Raw genomic sequence first — 23,422 nt, 5'->3', positions numbered from 1 at the left:
TTGCTTAATCATGAACATTCAAGTGCCTTGAGACTGAGGCTTCAACTTGTGTAATGAAACATTTATTGTACACGCTTGAGCAGTAATAATTCAGGTTTTAGCTGAAAGGTTTTGTGACCCATTGACATACATACATTCATACCTGTGTAACTGCATGCGGATACTCGTCGTTAGTGTGCGTTTACATACGTGTACCTCTGAACTTCACAGAAACTCTCTTTAGTGCAAGTTTGTGGTTACAGCTGGTGAATTTAGGAGATGGATTGACATGTATCTCAGTCCACCAGAAATTGCTGCACTTTTGAAGGGGTCTTGTCCTGAAGACAGATGTACATGTAAGTGATTTTGCATACCGGCAGTTTCTGTCTCCTCCAAATTTTCCTGTCAAAGAAGAACCTGTCCTGTCCGTCAAAGAATTACCTGTAAAATGACACTAAAAAACACAAACAAGATATTTATATATTTACATGTACCTTACAGGGTAGTACAACTTCAGCCTGAGCGATATGTACATGTACTTGTGTGTATAGTCCACGGTTCAGTTAGGTTGAACTAACATTTTTTTCCCAAACCAGTGCTGTCCGTGTACATCCAAGTAAGATCACTCTCTGCTCTTGAAATTTAAAGGCGACGGTACATGTACCCTACTTGTCAAACTTTTCCATAAGCTTCAGGTTCAGTAGTGTTGAAACAAACATGTATCCCAACGTGAAATGATTCTCAAGCAACTGTGTACTGAATTGAACGGGTACATTAGTGGAGAAAGCAACATCTAAAGGAAGGCTTAGTGCTCCACTGCATGCACCACACATACCGGTTCATGAACCCCGGGACACATTCATGTATGTTATGCTTTGTGCTAATGATGGGCCAGGAAATAAATGTCGGAATAAATCATGCTTTGTGGAAATGTCCATGCCTCTCCGAGTATAATAATACTGGGACATCAACAAATCCCTTGGAATTCATTAAGTACAGTATGTCATTTCCTAACATTTTAGGTATCTGTCGCCTTGGGCATTTGAGGGTTATTGAGTCATTTTGGACCCAAAATGTTGCACAGTGGAACACTTTCCTTGTTCTGGTAACTTATGTTACTTGAAGCAGCTACTGCTACATGTACATGTATTTCTGCTGTATGCAGTTCTGCTGTGTGCATGTCAGTGATGTCACCCCTTTTGTTGCAGTTATGGAAATTGGTGTTAACATGAATTGCTCACAGGCCAACAGACAGGTCCCTTTAAAATTGTCTTTCACACCAGTGTCATCAGTCGTCGTTTCCCTTCACAAACATGTTGGTGCTCATTGTCATGGATGATACAATTTTGAGTTGGTGATTAGTGAACGCAAATCTTTTGTTAAGATTGAGCAGTTTAAGGTGTTTTTGTACCTTGAGTTTGTCATATTCCGCTGAGTGCATATTTAGGAAACGTGAAGAGGGATGGATGAAGGGAGAAAACCCACGTACTTGCATTACCCTTTTTTTCTTCAAAAGATGAACCGATAAGAACCAGGAAGTGAATAATCTGGAAAAGATACAAGTGTCAAATACATGTACCGGTACAATGACAAGTTAAAAACCATTTTGTCGTACATGTCATTAGGATAAGTGTTTGTATTTGAGCATTTTAGGATAAGTGTTCGTGTTTGAGCATTGTGATGTGAAAATTTCTTATACCGTGTGTGAATATTTATTCCAACCAATTGTGGCAACTTACAGTCCTTTATTTTTACATTCTCTTTGTCTCGGTTTTCAAGGGAATCTACAGTTTCAATTATGATGTAGCATTGATCAGTAAAATGCAAGAAGTAACAGCCACATGGTTCACGCAGTGAAATAGTCCCCCTAGTGTGTGTTACAATCGAATCATATATGTAAAACGTATGGTCATACTACTTGTAATTAGAATGCATCATATTCCGCTTGTGTGGACACGTTGGAAACTCAGTGGGAATTTACTGTGCTTGACTAGTCATTGTGAGCAATGCCACAACCACAGTCAATTCCAGGTATTAATAAAGGCATGCAACAGTCAGTTACACCTTCCAGTTGTGTTCTGTTGAATGCCCCAAGCACAAAAGAACATGTGAAATGGCAAACTGAAAAATAGAGGTATCAGTTTCTACCTCTCAATACGTGTTCTGTAACTGAAAGTTCAGTACCATGCCCGTGTGATGTTTATACATGGAGGTACATGTTCTTGTACTTGTAGCTTGTGAGGTATAAGTAATTCTCCTCTGGAGAATTTTATAGATGCATAAGTACATTTATAGATGGTCCTCACAGAGAAAAAGTGCTGTGTGATAGACACGACGAACGTAAGGTCCCATCAATCCAACATCATCTTGAAAAGTGAATTTTTATGAGGCTTGAAGTTACAGCATCCCCTGATCACTTTGTGTCTGCCGGCATGGACGTTAGCCAGGTTTACCTCCAGTGGGAGGAAAGGAGAGGCTGACCTCATACATATGTCAAGTGTAGAACTTACCAAACTTCAAGATGCACTTTGTACAGTGTGGATTTTGAGTTGAAAACAGAGAATTCCTGCTGCCAAAGGGGAAGTACCGGCACACTGTGGTGTAGTGATGGATTTGAACTAATGTTGGATTCTGTGACAAAGTGAAGAATTGGGGAGAATTTCAGAAGTTTCTGTGTAAAAATGCTTTGCACTTGTTAGGATTCACGTCCCCAAATTCTGCGTCTTGGCGTGTGACATGACATACTTAACACTCCCCTCTGCTAATGAACACCATGCCCATATCAGACAATGGTGGATACTGTGAACAATTCAGTTTGGTGCAAGTCATCCCTCTGTTGTTTGACAATATGCATGTGTGTACTCGGAATCTTTCCATTAGGCTTCACATTAGTCACTGAGATCTTTCTTTTTCACCTTTATGCAGTACCTGAAGGCATCAAAAGAAGAAGCAGCCAGAAAGGGATGCTTTGTCAAATGAACCACTGGACAGTTAAGCACAGGCATGGCCCTATCTGGGATGGACAGCAGCTTACCTCTGGTGAAGAACGAAGTGCAGGCAAGCCCAGCAGCTGTTCAGCGGAGCTCCTCATTGGACAGCATGCAGAACCCTGTCAGCGCTCTGCCTGGAAACAATGAGATGCTTCCCGCCTCAATGTCTTCAGCCACCAATGCCAACAACTCACTGTCACCACCTTGCCAGCCAGTACAGCGCAGTCGCAGCCTGCCCCTCTTGGATTCCAGTCAAGGGATTCCCCCGGAACTTCTCGCCGATCTCACGGCGTCAGAAAGAGGTAACCTGTTGGGTAACAACTCAGTGGGCCTAGAAGATGGCTTGGCCACAAGCCAGTCCAACACTCAGGAAGGTCAGTTTTTGCAGAGGGACTACCTGAGTCCCTCTCAGTTTCCAGGGCTGACTCAGCAACCCCTGAATCTCAGTCAGTCAGCTGATGTTAAGCAGTTCTTGGGAACATTTCAGCAGCCCATGGTGCCCAGACCGAACATGGTGAGTCGACCAGTCAGGAATCTAATTCCTCACCTTGGCGACTGGAGTGGGTACTCGCCAGGGGGGAGGCTGCAGCTTAGGGGAGCAGAAACCACCATGGCAAGTCTCCCGACAATAGGCTCATCAGGAATGTCTCAGAGCCAGGCCATTTTTAACCCCAGTGTTGCAAACATCTACAGCAAGGTTATGGATAAGGCATTGGGCTTCCAAATCAGCGAGAGCCTTGCATTTGGACGTGAAAATGTACACTATCCAAGTGGACAGCCCCCCATGAACATGAACCCATTGCGACAACAGGGTGAATTTGAAGGGAAACAGCCTAAAGAAGGTGAGAGACAGTTACACTTGACCAAGGACGGGAGGGGCAACTTAGTGCATGCGCACCAACACCACAATGAAAACAACAATGACAAGACGTCTCCCAACATCCAGGCACTTTCTGACAATGTGGGAGGCCACCTGGCTGATAAATCCATGCTGCCATTGTCAGTGAGCGTGTCTGTTGCCTTCACAGAGCCCAGTCAGGACAGCCCAGCCTCACTGTCTCGTCACAGTAACAGTCCAGCCATGCCGTACCGAACCTCAGCAGATCAGATGCTGAGCATGATCAACTACAATGAGGACCAGCTCCTCCAGGAGCACGGGCTGATTACAGATAACACGGTGACTGGAACACTGGACGATAACTTCCTGAGCAGTTCTATGGGAATTGGACATCCCAGCAGCTCCCGTCTCACTGATTCTTCCAATCTCACAGGAATGGACTCCAATCCACCGAGTGTGAACAATGAAACGTTTGATCTCTTTGATGGAGGCGGTGATGTGGACGAAGCCAATTACATGACTGATTCGCTCTCACCTCAGCCCTTGGCTGGTAATGTTGACTCAGATGTGCATGTTACTACCTCTTTGCCCAGCATTGGCTCCCAGTCAGGAACCGATGCTTTGACAAGTCTACCTAGATCTGTTGAACGAGGAGGGTATGGAGTTGGGGGAGGCAAAAATCCACCAGATCTTAAAGTACCTGCTGGAACAGGTAAAGTCTGACATGGAATGTTTGCGTTTCTGTCACAACTAAATGGTCAGGCCTAGCAGCACTTAAAAATTGACCCAATCTGGTGAATCAGAATTTGCCAGAGCCTCTGTTGAATTAATAGGTCATTAGAAATAAGCTTGTACATAGTGAATCAATTAGAACCCCAACATTTTACCTATACATCCCTTTTTTCATCTGGATGCCAAACTTAGTGATACATGAAAACAAAGAGCTTAGTTTTCCTTTTCTAGTTCAAACAACCGTATTTTAAACAAACATGGTCTTGAAACACTTTTTTTAAAAGGATGTCACAAATTTGCATACATTTGCATACATACATTGGAAATGGTTACCACCAGTTTCAGTATATAGTACAGGTTAGAATTATTTTTAGCGGCCACGCTAACACACTTAGCATGTCAGCGTGTATCGAGTCCAACAGACACAAAAAGAGTTAACTGCAAACATGAGACACGCTGACCCCTGCATAACAGAGAATGCCGACACCACAATCGGATCTGCTGAGTATAAACATACATACGCTACACGCAAACCCCAGAACAGCCAGACCGTTGTTGACCGAAGCAGTCATTTTCCTAGTTTCCCATAATGAAAAGTGTTCAGTTTGACTGCAGCTCTTGTTATTTCTAAATGCCAGGGAAATGTGGTCAGTAGTTTACCTTGAATGTAGCTGGCATCACAAACTTATTTTGAAGATAAAGCTTTCTGTTTGGCCATACAGGATTGTTGAAAGTACCATGCAGGTGACATTTGTGGTTTTATGTCTAAATCGTTTCTAAAACTGCTGAATCAGGCTTTGAAAATATTCGAAGGAGAAACCAATTTTTCAACCGAGACAACTATAACTAGCAGTTTTTATGACAAATATTTCTTAAATTAGAGAAATCTATTTTGTAAGAAATCCACAAAATATAAACGGGGTTTGACCTCGCCAGTCCGTTGGCCAAATTTTAGTCAAGACGGCCCCCACGGCGGTGATCCTAGCATACTCATAGAAAGTTATTGCCATACTCGCCGTACTCAAGCTCAGTATTTTCAAAATCGCGTGAATATACATATAAATTGGATGTGAGATGGGGATTTTTCCTATCAGTTTTTGACCCTGGAGCTGGAAAATTTACCAAAAGAAATTGCTCAGATTGTGACAAAATTACGACCAAACTAAACGGCAAAGATTGTACTGAAATGAAACGAAGTCGGGGCTACAGAGGCATGCACCGGCTGCACACAACGGACAAAGTAGCACCCATGTGAATTTCATAAGTATGCATGCCGTGTGACCTGTAAGGGCTGTAGCTTTGCATTTGCGAGAGCTGTATTGGAATGAATATATGGGTAATTCCATAAATTTGGGACCCAACTTGGGACATTTTTGGTGTCCTCCTCACGCATGAAACCAATCAGTTTGTTCGCACCTTATACTGTAACAACTAAATGAAATATTTCGTCCATTTAACAGTATATTAGGCACCACACAAGCTTGTAATTTTTACCACTTTCCTTTTTCCAAGTGTCTTTCTGCTGTGGTGTCAACCGATCTTCAAAATTTGTTCCACGTGTAAGGGGGACACGAAAAGTGTCACACATTGGGTCCCACATTTATGGAATCACCTATTTGCAATACAGTCGTTCCGATTTATGATATGGTTGGGATGAAAGCAATGAGGTGGTTGTAATTTTGCGATTGCTTGGTTGCAGCACTACGTCTCTTGTTGATGCGGGCAGCTGAAAAAGTCAAGTTAAAATTTACGCAAATTCAGTGGGTGTTGTTTAATTTACTGGAATTCTGATACTTTAATGAACTTTCCCTGAATTAAATACTTCATTGGAAAATCAGCTTGTTATAATGGTTCTGGCCGAGGAATGGATTTCTTTCATGGTTACTTTTTATTTGTGAAAAAGTTTCTTGTGCAATCTGAAATTGCTTTAAACCAATCTAGCCTTAGGACCAGCAGGAAAAGCGTCGTCGTCACTTCAGTCGATCCCATGAGTTTAAATTCAAAGCTTCCATTTGGAAAAAGTTTAGTAGTATCCAAACACACGGTGGACTACTGGCCAGTTTCACTGAAATTTGACATTTTTCAGATGTAATCCGACTGAATCACTTTCCCAATCCAAAACTATAGGAAAACGGCTGCATCATATATTTCGATACTTCAGGACGGTCATCTTGCCGGCCAGGCGCTACATGATTTCACTTTTTCAGTGCACTGCCATACATGTACATGCATACACGAAGCTAGAGCGACGGCTGTGCGTGTGCAGTGGTTCAGTACATGTTGGTGACATTTGCGGTCTAGCTTATGGTGGATTTGCACAGTAAAACCGCAAAGCATGTACTGAACAGTGTGTCAGGTTCGCTGACCATTTCAGCTTGTCGGCTAAAATTCCGACTTATACTGTAGGAAACTAGGGTTGCACATCAGATACAGGTACATGTATGTGTATCGGTCTGGAGTATTACCATACTTGGACGGCCAAATCGTGTGCTATTTGACCAATTACAAGGTTTGCTCCTGCAGCCTGCAATGGATAGTGTGGGTGTTTCCATGTTATGGGTTGCTTTTCTTAGACGTTGCAGCATATGGAAAAAACCCCGAAAAATTTCAATTGCAAAAATTTGATTGATTGTGCAAAAAAAACCTGACTATAGACATTAACTAGCTGTAAAACACGTTTGTACCGATGGGATTTAAAATTTGTGGTCGCCAACTTGAGATATTTAACGTTGAATTTAGACAAAAATTGCTGTATCAGTAGGGAAAGGTCACTATGCCCATACATGTATGTGGTAATACTCGACTGATTATACCACGAACTGCACCCAGATACAATATATTCAACCAGGTACCCATAACCACCTATTAACAATTTAAGACAAAAGTTAATGTAAAAACTAGCCTACATGAAATGCTATCAAAGACTTTGTGTGTGCGTGCACATGTAAGGTTGTGTCCACAAGTTGCATGAGAGAATTTTTTTGAGACAGAATTAGCAGTTTGAATGCACAGTCACACTTGCTTTGAATAAAAGAAAATTCTTCAAATTTTGGGGATTTCTTTCACAGGTGCTTAACCTTAAAGGACAGTAAAAAAAAAGCTAGTGGCAGGGTTCTTTAACCACCTGATGCAGGATGACTTGTTAACACACATATTTGTATACTTGTTTAAGAATTCTTTTTTTCATTTACTCGGCTGACGTTTTAACGCATTGTGCTTGGTTGAGTCAAAAGGAGTTCCGTGGTTTCGTGATTAAGAGTATCAGATTCGTAGTCGGCGGGTAAAGCCGCAGGTTGTGGGTTCGAATCCAGCCTAGGGTCATAGTACCAGTCCATGTGCCCTTGGGCAAGGCACTTTCTCACTCATTGCCTCTTTCCACCCAGGAGTAATTGGGTCCTGTGAGGTTAGAGATGGTTATTGTGGTTGATTTAGCTGTTGTGCCGAAATGGCAGCATCGAGCTGTATACTCCCCAAGGAGCTGAGTCGGTACATGTACATGGAATATTTCATGGGCCCAGTGAGCAGGGGTAATTTTAATGGAAAGCAGTTTGATCTAGGTTGGTTGAAAGCACTAGATAAAACTCTGTTATTATTATTATAAAGCACAGTTGCAAGGTTGAAGAATTTGGGAGTTAAAAAAACCCGTCCCCAGCAGCTTTTCGGGTAAGAAAATCTGATGTTAACTGGCTATGGCTTGCGTCCAACGAAATCAGCAAAAACAGTAATTGGAATGGGAGGGTAATGGTTAAATTGATTGAACTGAGAAAGTATCTTAATGCCGCGGTATCATAGGAACTTTGTTCCTCCTTCGTTGACAGTAGATAAGGCTTTCATCTAGGTTTTCCCAAACAGCCTATCTTCCAGGGTTGCCGTTCAGAAGTACACGTGCCAAATTTATACACAAGAAGCAGTGGAAACAGTTGGTATGGTTCCCATACCAACAAACATCAATACAGTGGGATGTTCGACAGGTGTCTGTCTAATGCAGTGGTATCAACAGTGCTGCTTATGAACAGGCTAAGCGGTTATGGGCACCAGGTACTGGTTAAGTTGGACATCATGATCCTAATGTACATGTACATGTACATGTGTGTTGGCACATGTACAAACGCGCACATGAAGACAAATCAGTAAGGATCAGCATGGCCATGATGGCCAGTACAGGTCTGTTGTGAAGTACGGTATATACTTTATATGTAGGAGGTATTTGTTGTGTTTATTGAATTCTAAACAAAAATACAGTTTAGTTGCTTCAAGTACATGTAAATTTATACCAAAAATCCACCTGTCACTTTTACTGTCCATTCTACACGTATACATGTGTATGTATTCTATTGTCCATTTTGCAAAGTGCTGCTCCAAAAGAATGCACAAGTAAATTAAAAAATACTCCAACAAATGAAATAATGACCTTCTGTGTGAGTTTTTGGTATACCAGTAACATGCATGTAGATCTATGAAAATGGGCAGATGTCTCGGGTTAGGCACCTTCAAACCAATGTTAACTGCTTAATTTAAAAACTAGATGTACATGTACATGTACCTGTGGTCTCTTGGTGTGACCCATTGGGGTTCCATTTTCCCTAGACAGTGAAATGCAGATGAACGTGATGCACATTATTTGACTGATTCTGCTGAAATTTAGACATGAAAACCTTTTAGTTTCTGCAGTTTGTGGATCTTTTGAAACCCATTTCAGGATATTGGACTCTTCCTTGAACATTGCTGGAGTTGCTGACTTTTTTAATGTTAAAAACTATCAAGATTATACAGTTTAGAGGCACTTGAAAAGGTTTGAATGATAAAATCGCTACCGTTGTTTGTTACCATTCTAATTGTTTTAGAAATTTCATTTTTACTGAAGAAACTGTTGATGGAACTGTAATTTGCTGTTGTCTGCACTGGGAATGTGCATGTCATGGTTACTTGTACATTGAAAGATGCTGGTTGAAATGATGGTGTGCATCCAAACATTAATTGACCTTACAGCCATACATTTGTAGCAGGCTGAAGGTCAGATTTAGCTACATGTACATGTAGGTGCCTTGTGGATTGTCCCGATCGTTAATGGTAGGCATGGATTTATAATATTGACAGTGATCAAAGTTTACCGGCACGGCCTTGCAAAGCTGAATTTTGTACAGGAGTGATTATGATAACCAAGCATATACATGTATTAGCTCAGCAGGCCAGGACACACAGTGTCACTGCCACTGTCCGTTGGGAGACCCTGGGAGCTAGCTGCAATCATATTGTATTCGGTCAGACTCGTCGATCAATTTACAGGGTAGCCCTGTAATATAATGTGCTGGTTGCATTCATTAAATTTTGTGCATGTGTGTTGGAGCACCGAAGACATCATACAAAAATAGTGTAAAATGATAGTGTGAATTAGTGTTTGCCTGGATTGTGGCTCAAAGTGAATGAGATATTTGAAAGCTCTGCAAAAGGTTGTGACATTTGAAAGATTTAAGAGAAGGCATTTTCAAAAGCCACATACAGGTACATTGACCGCATGTGTATACATACATGTACATGTACATGTACCAACAGGACTTGCAAAGTGTACCAGTTCAGTGTTCTGTATGCAAAAGAAAGAGAAATAGAAATGCCATCACTGTTTGATTTATAGATGTGTAAGTGCTTTTGAATGATACCGGTAGCTGTTTATTTACATGTACACATGTACATGTATGTAAAAGTAGCCGTCCGTTGTGCTGGTACTGTGTGCTGGTGCATAAGGTGGTCCCACATGTACTTGCGCCAGTACATGCGGCTTGCACAGTATGTAAATGTACATGTACATGCGTGTGTGCAGTATGTTGTATTTCTTCAAATACCATATGGTAGGTGCTATGTCCACGTGGTTATTTTGGCTGTCACTTTGGTTAAGTGATCATCCAGATGGTGTATTTTTGGTGAACATGAATACATGTACGTGCACCACTTGAACCCTGATCTTATCAGAGCAGTCTCCCTTCCTTAAAACCGATTGTTAATTTTCCTTTAGCCTGCTATTCATCTCCTGGAAAATTAGGAAATCGTCAACCCAAACTATGCTGAACCCACAAGATTCTGCATAATTGCGATGGTCCCAAGGGGATTGGTGTGAGTAAAAAAATCCTACCATACTTGACACTTGCCTTGGGACAGAATTTGTCAAAAACGGCACTCAAGCTGTTTAACAGTGTCTAAGTATCATGAAAATACCCTGTATTACCTTTAAAAGCTTTGAGATCAATACAGGTGTAATGAAATGTCCAGTCCAGTTTAATTCTCTCTACATGGTTTAACAACTGTAAGAGTAGGAAATTTCTGCTTCAAATTACACTGCTTTTAAAAATATGGTTTGTGTGCGAACATGTATCACTGCACAAGGCTAGTCACTACGGGAACCTTGGTTCCCCTGCAGGAAATTTTGTTGAAATGCACTTGCTTCAAGTTTGAGCTGTCCAACCTCAAAATACATTTATACAAGTACAAGTGCATCATCGAGAGAGATCAAGTTGTCGAAATGAACTTGCAGAATCTTCTCTCTCCATCAATGTTTTTCGACCTTCAACTGCAGTGCAGCAAGTCTGTGGTGTAAACATGTTATTGGCTGGTATGCACAGACTGGTTGCTGCATTTCCTTCATGACTTTTTCAGCATTTTTAATGCATAATGCGGTGTGAACCAGTACAGCATTGGTTTCATTGGGTATTGTTACACACTTGTTTACCATGACAGCGAACCTTGAAGGTACATGTAACTTGTAAAAACAACTGTCGTTTCTGCTCTAAAATAGGAAGTAGGCAAACAAACAATGCAGATGTTTTGGCTGTAAAAAGGTTGTTGAGAGCAAAGATCGTGCCATCTTGCTATGCGGCACAAGATGGCAAACTTCACCATGAATACATGTAAAACGTTGTAATTACCGTGGGTGCCATTTGAGCAAGCGATACGCCTGCGCAATGCCCATTAATGAACAGGCGCAGGCGCCGCAGCAGGCATGTGCACCTGGTGAGCCTGCGCCGAAGCATTACCGTAAACTGCCCAGGCGTGTCGCTTGCTCAAATGGCGCCCATGGTAATTACACCTTTTGGGCAGAATCAACAGGGATACCTTCGGAGATGTTTGGGATCTCGTTTGCTATGCTCAGTCACTTCGCTGAATCGAATAAAAGTTCAGGTTTTTTCAGGCAGACCCTGTGGCATCTCTGTATTTTGTAAATGAATACGCTGTAAAGCTGTGTTCCCATTATTATATATTTTCTGTACCCTTGGGATTCTGTTAAAGGTTACAGTCCCACATTTGCGGCTCTCCTTAAAGTAACCGACATAATTATTGTTGAGAAGGATAGTTGTTTTAAAGGTTATGATGGGATTAAGCTCCCTGTGGAGTATGTGTATTCTTTCTGGCAAGCTGATATTTAAAGCCAAAAAAAGTCCAAAAGGGAACTTCCAACGATGTGTTTAAAGGCGCATTATTGGAAATTGCCGTTAGTAGTTTGTTTTTAATTTTTGCGAAGTGCATGCCAGCCATGATACACAGATGCAAACACTGGAGTGCTCGCCATTATTCGTTGGTTAAATGCACCGCATTGCATACATGTCGCTGCAATTGGCTGAATGAGAGCATCTACTGGAAAATGAATTTGGGTGCAATAAAGAAAGCAATCTGCAACTTTTGATTTGAAATTGAGATCCCAAAATATCGTTTTATCAGAATATAGAGCTCAAACTTTGTAAGCTTACTGGTAGTTGTAAAGCAACAGTATTTAGATTTTGAGCCCCTTTGCTGCTTCAACAAACAAAGTGGACAAATGACAGATGAAGGACTGTACCATTAGCATTTATGTTTTTAAAATCTCCATACATTCCCCTTTCACCCCCTTTTTTTTCTGTGGCAAAATGTTAATGTTCCGTGTGTGGTGGACCAATGTGCCACAGCGATGACATCTGAAGTGTACATGTATCTTCCTGTACATGTAGTAACAAAACTCAACTACATTGTACATGTAGCATTCTGCTTGAATGGCTATGTTATGTACGGTATCCTATTTCTTTCCTGCTACCAATGCTGGTTTTACTGTCACAAATCCTGGTCGTGTTTCTTACCATTTTAAATAGATTTGTCGTAATACATGTATTTTGGAAGACAAAACTGCATTGCTAGAAAATGTACATGTGCCATGCCAGCAGAGAGAGCAATCAGTACTGAATTATGTACAGTACATGTATGTACACGGACATACATGTACAGGTACACACAAAGGGGTCAGGGAACCATTCTTCACAAGAGGCATCTTAGTGCACCTGTTGCTGTTCCTGTTGGATTAATTGAAGACTCTGTTAAATTACATGTACTGTGGCTGTGGGGATTTTTTTTGGATCAGTTTTGGCTTATGTTGTTTTGAGGGTGAAATGAAATTAACGGGGCATCAATTCACTCTCCATTTCAACTTAAATTTTGTAATTCATTCATCAAGCCTTAGTAGTTTTACAAAAAACACAACGAAAGATCCAATGGGAACTTGAAATGGTACTCTGGTACCTCTGTTTAGATGAGAATTTTTTTTATCCAGGTCCACATGTGAAACATGTTGAGGTCTTATGCGTCATTACTGCCCAACACTCCTCGTCTTTAGATGTACATGTACCTGTACAAATGTACATGCACTAGAGTAGCATTCAAAATTGATGTACAGTATGTGTAGTTGTTCATTGTGCATGTGGTACGTGTAAAGCGCAGCAGCCATGCATTATTAATTCCTGTCGCACAAGTCCCGGTAGCACATGTCAATCAGTACACGTAGTTGCATCCTGGAGCACTGACAATGTGACTTTCTTCACCCTTAATTTCAATGCATATTTACTGGTACCGGTATATGTTGGTCAGTTACATGTACTGCAAGAATATTGAAAAGACAACAATCTGAGTCTGGAAAGTATTTCCAGTTTTGGTCGAAAGTTCTTTGAGAATGTTGTCCACTCTTAATCTAAGCTTTGTACATAATCAAGGATGTGGCATCTACGTGTAGATACTGTACATATAAAGCATCCTTGCCCAGCTTCTTTACGAGCCATCCCAATTCATCAAGATAATTTTTTTCAGGGCATTTAGTGAATTGCTTTAATGACCAGCTTGGCCAGCATCACCACCATTCTGACACACTCATGCTGTTTGGCATCCTTGGTTAGAAAACAATCACAAGAGGGCGCTATTCTGTCTAGACCACAGCAGAGAGGAAGTCCCTTTTTCCCAGGCAGGGGGGGGCTTTCTGTACGTAGCCTGTGCATGTCAGCCGTCCCTAGGCAGTTGGCCTTGTGCCATTGTTGTGAGCTCATTCCTGCATCTGGACAGAAAAAAAAGTTGTTTGTCAAGCCAGATAGTGCTGAGAATACTGCAATTGGTGTAGCACATTTTTTTGGCAGTTACGATACATAGATACATGTACATGTGCTGGCTTAAAGGTACGTGTACCATTCATGTACATTTTTAAGGTCTTTATAGGTCTTTATTCAACCTGGCTGTTTTTGTGGGACGAGTGAACATGCAAATGTAAATTTGTACTGGAAAAGTTTTCTGACCATTCTGTTTCCCCTCTCTACACAGTAATTATCAAACCAGATCAAGTGAAGGATGATTTATGTTTACAAGAGGATAAACCTAAACTTAGTCTTTGAATTTACTTTACACAGGTACATGTACTTGATACAGTAATACATATGTTTAAGAATACATATAGATGTTTTGGTTTAAAGGTATAATTCTTGTGCTCTTGCTTATAACAGCACTTTATGTGTGTATCTTCAAGATCTTCATTTTCTCTTGGCATTTCATATCTGGGCATGCACGCGTGTGTGGATCTCAATTTTCCAGCATTGTCCAAATACTTTTTATAACTCCGAAAAAGTATAAACAAACCGGAAAACACCCCTTTCCCACCAAAGCAAATGTTACAGGCGCAGCACTTGGCTTGTTAGACTTTCTTATGTACATGTGGAAATCACTTCAGAAACATGTACTGGCATTTCATGTACACATGTACATGTATGCATACCGGTACATGTACATGTACATGTCCGCTTTACAAAGACTCCTACTGTACATATATGTTCCAGTATCAATGTTTTTATTTTGTCTACTTGAATTTTTTATTGAATTTAAAAAGTGATGAGAACTACCACCACTTACAGTACTGATAGACATCCATTCATTTTGGGGGGAAATATCTGTGTTCAACACAGAGAGCTTGAACAAAAAGAGCTTTAGCAGGTGTAAATTTTTTGGTAGGTCTGGAGGAAGAAACAGTATTTTGTGCCCGTCTGTTGGTAGGAGGTCTAGTCTAGGACATGACCCTGCGCGCACACAGCCGACCAAGGCCTGTTGGGCTGGTTTCAAGGTGGCTGGTATGCCGGGGAATAAACCCTGTTTACATGACCCCGGCACATTTACATGAAGTTCATCGCCACTGGGTTTTTTTCCCCTTCATTCTGGACTGCCTTAGTCGACCTGCTACACAACACGCATGCACACTTGTTCCATACCACAGAGGCGGTATCCTTTTGTTCCCCGGGAAGTTGTTTTATCTGATCTGGTATTGTCAGCTCCGTGGTGACCTCACCCTGCACTTACTTAGTACATGCAATCCTGGGGAAGAATTGTGTTGTTTTGCACTCTGCAGGCTCAGGAAGCTGTCGGTGGTGTTGCCCTTGCATCTTTTTCTAGCTCTACCATAGTTACTACATACATGTACATAATCCTTTGTGTTGTGAGTGAACCAGTCAAGTGACTGGCATTTGGTGTCACCACTACCAATGTGCCCAGGTTTTTTTTTTTATTATTAGTGCTGCGTCACAAGGTACAGCGTGTGTGTGTGTATGTGCGGTGGTGTAATCCAGTGATTGACATTGTTTGTTGTGTGGGTGTCATGCGGATTTTAAATGAGGGCCAGGAAGCTTGCAGATAGGAAAGCTGTTGGATTTCCATACCTGACTGGGTGTAATGGCGACTGCAACGATGAAGGGCTTGCACACTGACTGATGAGACTTATTACACCAGAGTTCATGGCCTCAGGTACCGGTACATGTTCATTACATGTATATTTGTTGTGGTGTACATTTTGTTTGATTGGAGGTTTTAAATGTGTAGTGTCTGCAGTCAAAAACATGTACTTGTGCATGTATGGTGCATCCTGTTAGGGGTGGGATGAAGTGCCATGTAGGCCTATTCATTGCTGCATGGATAAACTAGAGATTTTGTAATCCATTGTCCAGAGTTTTTCAAACTGAAGATTGGAAAATTTGATATTTCCTTCAAAAGGAAGCTCACATCATGCTGATGTAAGTTAATACATGTACATGGAGGGTATGTACATGTACATGTACCTCCGTGGTTAAAATGTCACATACATGTTATGTACCAGTATGAGTAGTGTCTGACACATGTACATGTTCATGCACACGTGGATCAATATCCATGCATGAGAAGCTTCTTATGTGTGACAAATTAACATGATAAAAACGCCAGGTTGATTGATGATACTGTAAGTGACCAAAACCTAGGATTCTCACAATCTCAACCCAATTTGAATGGGATTGACATACAGTGTCAAGGGTACTAGCACATGTACAAGTATTTATCTGCTCTGCTCCTGATGTCATTTAAGTGGTACTCTGATGTCGAGTTTCAAATGATGCATTATTACTAATCATCGGTCTCTTTCCCCACAGTGCTGTGTACATGTGACTGCCAGGTTTTGTTACTTGTTTGGAAATTACATGCCAAATATTGTGGAATTTCGGTGAAGTTCTTTGAAAATGTCAATGCAGGTGCCCGCTTGACATCCTGTTCATGTGCAGTGTACAGTACATCCTGTTTGTTACTTTGTTTTAGAGTTGTTGGAAGTAAAAGCTTGATTGTGAAGCTGCATACATGTGCATTTTGCCACGAAATGAAAGGATGTACTTGAAGGTACATATACCGGTACATGTAGCAGTACTGCGGAGTTAGCCAATTCATTATTGTACAGTTTGTGACTGTGACCCACAGAAGTACCAGTAGCACATTTAGGCAGGTGTAAATGTTAGGCACCAGTGGTTGAAGCTACGACTGGCATTTTATTTTTGCAAAATCACAGCCTCCTATGGCACATGTATGACAGATGCCCTACGAATCCCAACATCTCCCAAATTGACCGTCGGTACCGTAGTCGGGAGGAAGTCTCATGTTTGCTGAAACAGGTCCGACTTTCAGTGTAATATGCGTCGCTTCTTTCATGGTAAATTACTAAGCGTAGTAACTATGTGTTTTAATCATTTGATCTAGTCAACAGTGCTTTCTTTTTTTTGTGTCACAGGGGTCAACAATGATGGCTGCAGTACCGATGTCCCACCCCGTCGCAAGGGGCGGCCGCCATCACGCAACCCTGGCCATCGTTACTCTCAGCCATGCCAGGTCTGCGGTAAGATCTTTGGCAGCTCCAGTGCCCTGGCCAAGCATAAGCTGATACACAGCAGTGAGCGGCGGCACAAGTGCGTGCTCTGTGCCAAGAGCTTCAAGCGACAGGACCACTTGTAAGTCTGAAATGTAGGGTTTTTTCCTGTTTTAGTAACTCCTCCTTTCCTGTCTTCTCTGAAAAACTGACGGGGCTGTCCCCCACAGCGTGGTGGACATAATTGGGTGGAACTGGACGGAGACTACACACAAGAATGTTAACACCACAAGTCTTTGTACTTGGTCAGTTTCCAGACAGGTGGTTTGTTGAAGGATATTGATGAAAAAGCTAAAGTGTCTTGAGTGATCTTCCACTGCCCAGGTTGCATCGTGTATTGGTGGCGTGGTGCCTGGGGCGTATGTTTGCAGCCTCTAACAAGAAATACGCTTCAGACATCAAAGCAATAACCAGGAGCATGTTTAAGGTGACCCTCAAAAACGCAGAACCAGAAACAGTTACATCATCAAGGAAGGCAGATGACCTTGTTGATGAACATCAATTTCATTCAGTGTTTGGCATGTTTTCTACCAGTGCTGTTGTCCCTTTTCACATTCTTTAATAAAGTACGGGAACATCTTTTGATTTGCTACGTGTAACAGTGAATTTGGGCTGGTTATTTTCTGCCATTGTGAACTGGCGCTGAAGCGACTCCAACTTTTGGTTCTCATTTGGTAGAGAATGTGACCTAACCCAGTCATAACTTAAGTCATGACATTTCTCTGGTCAGGGTCATGGAAACATGCCCCTGCATCAAAGATATTGACTAATGTGAAGGACTTCCAACATACCGGTAGGGCTGGGTTGCTCAGTTAATAGATCATCAGGTTCCGGTAGAGTGTTGTGGAGGTCACAGGTTAGAATCTCACCCTGTCATGTCTTTGTTTATCTCTTTGTGACTTTGCAATTAAAGTAAACATGGCATAATGTATGAGGCAAACAGGGTACCTTTTTGTGGACTGAGCCAGTTACTGAGATAAATCTGAGATAAAGGATTTTTCAAAATTGGCAGATTTGGGCATTTTTTACGTATATGTACTTCCATCTTTGGAGTAAATTGCTCAGAGAAAACTCAAAAGAAAACCCTGCTCACTTTAATACTCAAAGTGCAGCGCATGTAATTTTTCTTGCCAAAAATCGATGGACAATTGGATGTTCCAGACTGGCTGGATAATGCAAAGGGGAGGTAGGTCTGCAGATCAAACATGTCCCCTAAAAGTGCATGTTTTAAAGGCATCAAATAGTGGCTGGCAAATTTATTTTCAATTTCTGTCTCTTCCTTGAACAGTGAAATACGATTCCATGTCTGATGCTTTTATTTTACTTTCTGTGCAGTTACATATTTGAAAGATAATTTGGCAGTCCCGTTTTGGGGATTTTGTAAATTAGATGATGTATGTTGCCTTTCATCGTTTAAACATTTTTGTAACCTGAACTAGCTTAGAATGCATGGGCAGGTGCATACTTTACAAATTGCTCTTTTCCCACAAACCATTAAGCCAGCCCAGGGACAAAATGAAACTAACTGGTGGAGGGAACATTCTTTAGGCTGGTTGTTTATTCTTCTGTTGACAAGCTGCCAATTGGACTGCACATTTTCTGTAGACCCTTCTAATGTGTGCCCATTGCCACACAGACAGCTGAACAAAAGAAAACTCTTTTCAGTTTGCACTGCAGGAATTCAGAATGCCCACTCCAAGAGTCACAGCTTCAAAATTATTTCAGCAAAAAATTGGCAAAGCAAATCTGCTTTGCAAAATAAGCAGTTGGATAAACTTGTAGAGCCCTTTTTTCCCTTGTAATTGCAGTGCAAATTTACAGCACACAATTACAACATAAACATTGTCAATGAAATAGTAGAGACTGATTAGCAGCTGAAGGCCCATTCATGTAAGTTTCCTTTCCTGCACAAACTGTGCTATGGAGAAACAGGATTTTCCTTTGAATTGATTCGTTCGTCTTTTAATGTTTTATATCACTTGGAAAATGGCACAATTAATAAGTTGGTCTAAGCTGAGTTTTAGTAAGCACCCCAGCAGATGGTGCCATCTTCTCGCCCGTAGGCATCGCAGAGACAGGAAGTTCCTTCCTTCAACCAATTGATTGATTACACCACAATACGACATGAATATACATCACCCCAACGTGCGCACGCTTCTGAAGCAACAGCTCTTTCTTAACCTCTCGACGATTTTGCCTGGTGTCTTATAATTCAAGTACACACACATGTACATGTATCAGGTAAAATTCACTCATGTTGAAGTCAGGAAACAGTCTTTGAGCTGTGCTTGCCGGCCGTCAAAGCTCCGCTGCGCCTCGTGTGCAATAACCAATGGGCTTGGTACCCAGACACAGGGGTATTTTACAGTTTATTTGTATTCACGTTTTCCCTTGTGTGGAAAGGTGCCCTACTAAATGCACCACGTGCTTAATACACGCTAGTATGTTACATGTATCAGTAAATGTTCTCTACATGCCACCACATAGCTGTTTACTTTTTACCACGTTTTACAAGCTTTTGTGAAGAGGAAAACAACAAATCGAAGGTCAAATTGCTGATTGTTATTCTTGGCCACGGAAACGAACACTTTTATTTTCATGTTTCTAGTTGCATCACAGCAACTGCAATTCATAAAAAGTGCGTTGCGACTTGGCTGAAAATGCATTGTGAATTGCGATGCGACACCGAGAAAAGTATTCCCTGGGTGAGCAGTGTGAGCACAGTATTGATTAACCCAAACCGCCAAGCATGTTGTTTGGCTTACACTACACAGTACTACAGAATACTAAGTAATAGTCTGAGCCTGAAGGACCTGGCGCTACAAATTACTACTTCTGGCTAGGTTACTTCCATTGTTACTTGTACAGAGAACAATAAAGCCATGCATTCATAGTGCCACAGCACTGTATGGTACATTGTCTTATCTAATGTAACTTATGGCTTCACAGAACAATAAAGTCATGTCCTCTTACAGGCGACAGCACTCGGTACTACATTTTACTACAAGTAGTAATTTGTAGTATTATGGAGGGTTAGGATTAACAAAGATTGGGGTCAGGGGAGATGTATACATCCCCTACATGTACTTGTACATGTACATATAAATTCCCTGTGCCCCCTCCCCCCAGCATATGGTTGTGTTTCCCCTGACTGGGGTGGCTGACCTCAATTGCAGTGACCACCTGGGCTCTCAGAGTTTTTGGGGGTAACATTGCCACCTGGCATTAACAAAAAAAAAATAAAAAATTGAAGTGAGCATAGATGACAGAAACTTGAGTGATTTGTAGAATTTTTCACAATCAGACTGCTGTAACAAAGAAGACTTCACAATGCAAGATCGGTTTACTTAAGTGTAGAAGAAATGGATGTACTTGTACAATGTATATACAGATGGATGTGAGGTATATCCTTATACATGTTTTTTTTCAGGCTCTGTTGCATGGTTGTTGGCAGTGGTTGCATTTACTGTGTGCACTTTGACTTTTTTTGCCACTTCTGTTTTATAATCACCTTACAGAAAAAAACCTGGTGTGTAGCCTTAAAAGAAGTGCTTTCCGATCAACAAAAATTGGGGGAGGGGTTGCAATAAAATGACACCCTCCTCCCGATAAATTGCATTAACATCTAGGGCCTATTTCATAGAGCTGCTTAAGCACAGAATTTGCTTAAGCACAAAAAACCTTGCTTAATAAACAAAGGGTTTACCAGCTCAAACTCTATGTGATTGTGATACTAACCAAAAGACAGCTAAATACCATTCCAAAACAATATACATGTACATCACAAGAAGTTTTGGCTGGTGACCTGATTTATCAAGCAAGGTTTTTTCACGCTTGAACAAATCTTTCGCTTGAGCAGCACTATGAAATTGGCCTCCCCCTCCCCCAAAGAGTGTTACGCATGCACATACCGGTATGTACATACACCCTACATTTGTTCATGTTTGGTTGCCATTGCTTTGTCTGTTGTACTTTAACATTACATGGCTCAGTAAATAAACCTGTGACATTTTCGGGGGTACAAAGGACCTGGTACGTTATTACATAGCACGCGCATTGCATTTCTGCTACCGGTATGCCAGTGCCAGGCATTGCTTTTTGTCACTTGGTAGTTTTCATTTGAGAAGAGAAAAATCCATTGCTAGTTTTGTTAGCATTGTGGCTCAGATCATCTTGACTTTACTTCTCGGGCTGATATGCTCTTTATCCATCTATACTGTACCTGTACATGTATACAGCTCCTTATAATACATGTAATGTTTCTACAGCAGACTAGTGTTGGGCGATTCCAGCATTTTTGGAATGGACTCCGATTCCGTCCAGGAATTGCGATTCCAATTTTTACATATTTGTGCGAATGCCATGTTGAGCATGCCCGAAATTACACTTGTAAGTTGTTTCCTAAACACTCGTATGTGTCATTAAAATTATCCTCGTTTAGTGCGTCAGAAACGTGAAAGATCTATTATCATTACAAATGTTTAAATTGGAAATTTTAACTTCATAGAAGCACGCCAATTATGGGAAAAGAATATCAATCTACGTAGCCCGCCGTCTTTCAATTTTTTCAGTTTTTATAGAAGTGACCAAGAGTTCTAAAATGTGTATTTGACAAGAAAAAAACTTACTGTATGTACATATACCTTTATTTTCATGCTGCCAGAAAGGTATTAAAAATATTCATTTCCTTAAAAGTCCCCCCCCCCAAATCTTGATCTTTCGATTGTAAAGTACATCAGAAATTGGACTACTCACGCGCTGCACTGCACCGCTTGCGTCTGTCCGTGTAATCGCTGGTGAACATGCCTAAAGCTACATTCTTCCCATGCGTGTGCCGACTACCAGCTTCAACACGTGGCCGTTAGTCTTGTTTCAAGGCAGAGATGGAAAACTTTGAGAATTGCTCATTTGACCTTTAATCCACTCAATAGGTTGAGTAGCATTTCTCTCCGTTATGGCAGAAGTGTAGGATGAAAAGTAGTCAAAGATTTGTGTTTAGCAGAGTGAATGACGGTAATTGTGGTGCATATCTTGCAGACTCGAAAACGAAGCATCCGCAAAGAAACACTTGCAGCCAGCCTGCAACCACATGTCCATGCACCAACGCAGAGCGGTCGATGCATGCATGACTATTAGAAACATGCATGAACACTTATCTCCACCCAGACTGTTGCCATTGCAGATCTCGCCAGCTTCTCTCTCTTATGAATGGTTTAGGTTTAGTTGTGAAACCCTGCTTGACTTTAAATAACTTTGGATTGCTGATTTTATGGGATATTACACTGCCAAGGTTAGTGGGATTTGGGGAATTTTCAAAAAGCTGGCACCATGAGAATTTTCAAATACTTCAACAATTACTTGCATTTCGAGTTTTTCATGGTAAAGGAAGAATTAATGTCAGGCTAAGGGCTGCATTGTTTAGGTTTTTTCAGTTCTGAGCAAATTTTTGTAATATGTGACGAAGTAGGCCTACTTATCATTGCGAGGAATTTGGCGTGTGGGAAACACTGTCGTTTTCATTGCACACAATGTAGCACCCAAATGCTCAGCATGTTGAGGAATCGCAATTGGCAGGAAGCCAACGGTTGGCCATCGGTGTGCATGCTGCAGACGAATGGGTCGGATTACTGCACGCCGTGCACAGCGCCGCTATGATTCTGCAAAGCATGTGGGCCATGTCTCGTCATGGACTTCAATTTTTGGCAATGAAAATAAAGCTGCGTGCTTTACTTCTAGGTTCCTTTATTTGGTATAAAACCACACAGTTCTTAAAAAATCGACGGATCATTTTATACGGTAGTCTTTTGGAATCGCTGGACTGTTCCTGGTATCGGATCTCAAGGTTATGGAATCGGCGGTGGTATGGATTCGATTCCTCAAAAAAGTGGAATCACAACTCTGATTCCCAATTTGGAATCGATTCTACCCAATTCCAGCATGGATTTGCCCAAGCCTGCAGCAGACACTCCCTAGTAAACAAATACCAGGTACCGGTACATTAGGTGCATAACATATAATATCTGTTTGTGCACATGCCATATTTTTACCTCAAATTTGCGACCTGCCACCCTCAAGTCAGCCTGACACCTGTACTTTCAGTTCTGAAAATTAGCTGTAAAGTTGTCGGATGAAAAGCTTTTAAGGCAGTACATTTAGACTGATTCATTGAACAGTTTTTGCATGGATGATGGAATGCATTGTCAATTACATATACTGGCGCATGCACAGAAGTAATGGTGTTGTGGAATTTGCATTTCTTTTCTTGTGTAGGTGTCTGAGCGCTTGAACTTCACTATCAACCATGGCTTGTTCAGACTCAGCGTATGGTACATACACCTGTAATAGCGTACACACCTGTAGCATAGCATCGGTCACATTTGCAAACATTCAAAACATTAATGCTTC

At 41.3% G+C, this 23,422-nt stretch overlaps 1 protein-coding gene across 5 annotated transcripts in view; it reads left to right on the top strand.

Moving 5' to 3' along the window:
• The window catches only part of LOC110978412 (uncharacterized), a 70,140-nt gene that overhangs the window by 21,590 nt on the left and 25,128 nt on the right, over window positions 1–23,422 (top strand). For 4 of the 5 annotated variants that reach the window (XM_087145656.1, XM_022233396.2, XM_087145638.1 and 1 more), the window contains 2 exons: window positions 2,905–4,519; window positions 16,883–17,099. In XM_087145656.1, the coding sequence (XP_087001782.1) occupies window positions 2,983–4,519; window positions 16,883–17,099 (1,754 nt within the window). In that variant the 5' untranslated portion in view covers window positions 2,905–2,982. Of the gene's footprint in view, window positions 1–315; window positions 336–2,904; window positions 4,520–16,882; window positions 17,100–23,422 lie in introns of those variants that run through there. The other variant, XM_087145650.1, reaches the window with a different exon arrangement.

The sequence above is a fragment of the Acanthaster planci genome, linkage group LG01, assembly GCF_054643075.1.
Source record: "Acanthaster planci isolate LZ-2023a linkage group LG01, COTS_SCS, whole genome shotgun sequence".
Taxonomy (NCBI): domain Eukaryota; kingdom Metazoa; phylum Echinodermata; class Asteroidea; order Valvatida; family Acanthasteridae; genus Acanthaster; species Acanthaster planci.
The sequence above is the reverse complement of the archived record's forward strand: the minus strand, read 5'-3'. Positions and strand labels throughout refer to the sequence as shown.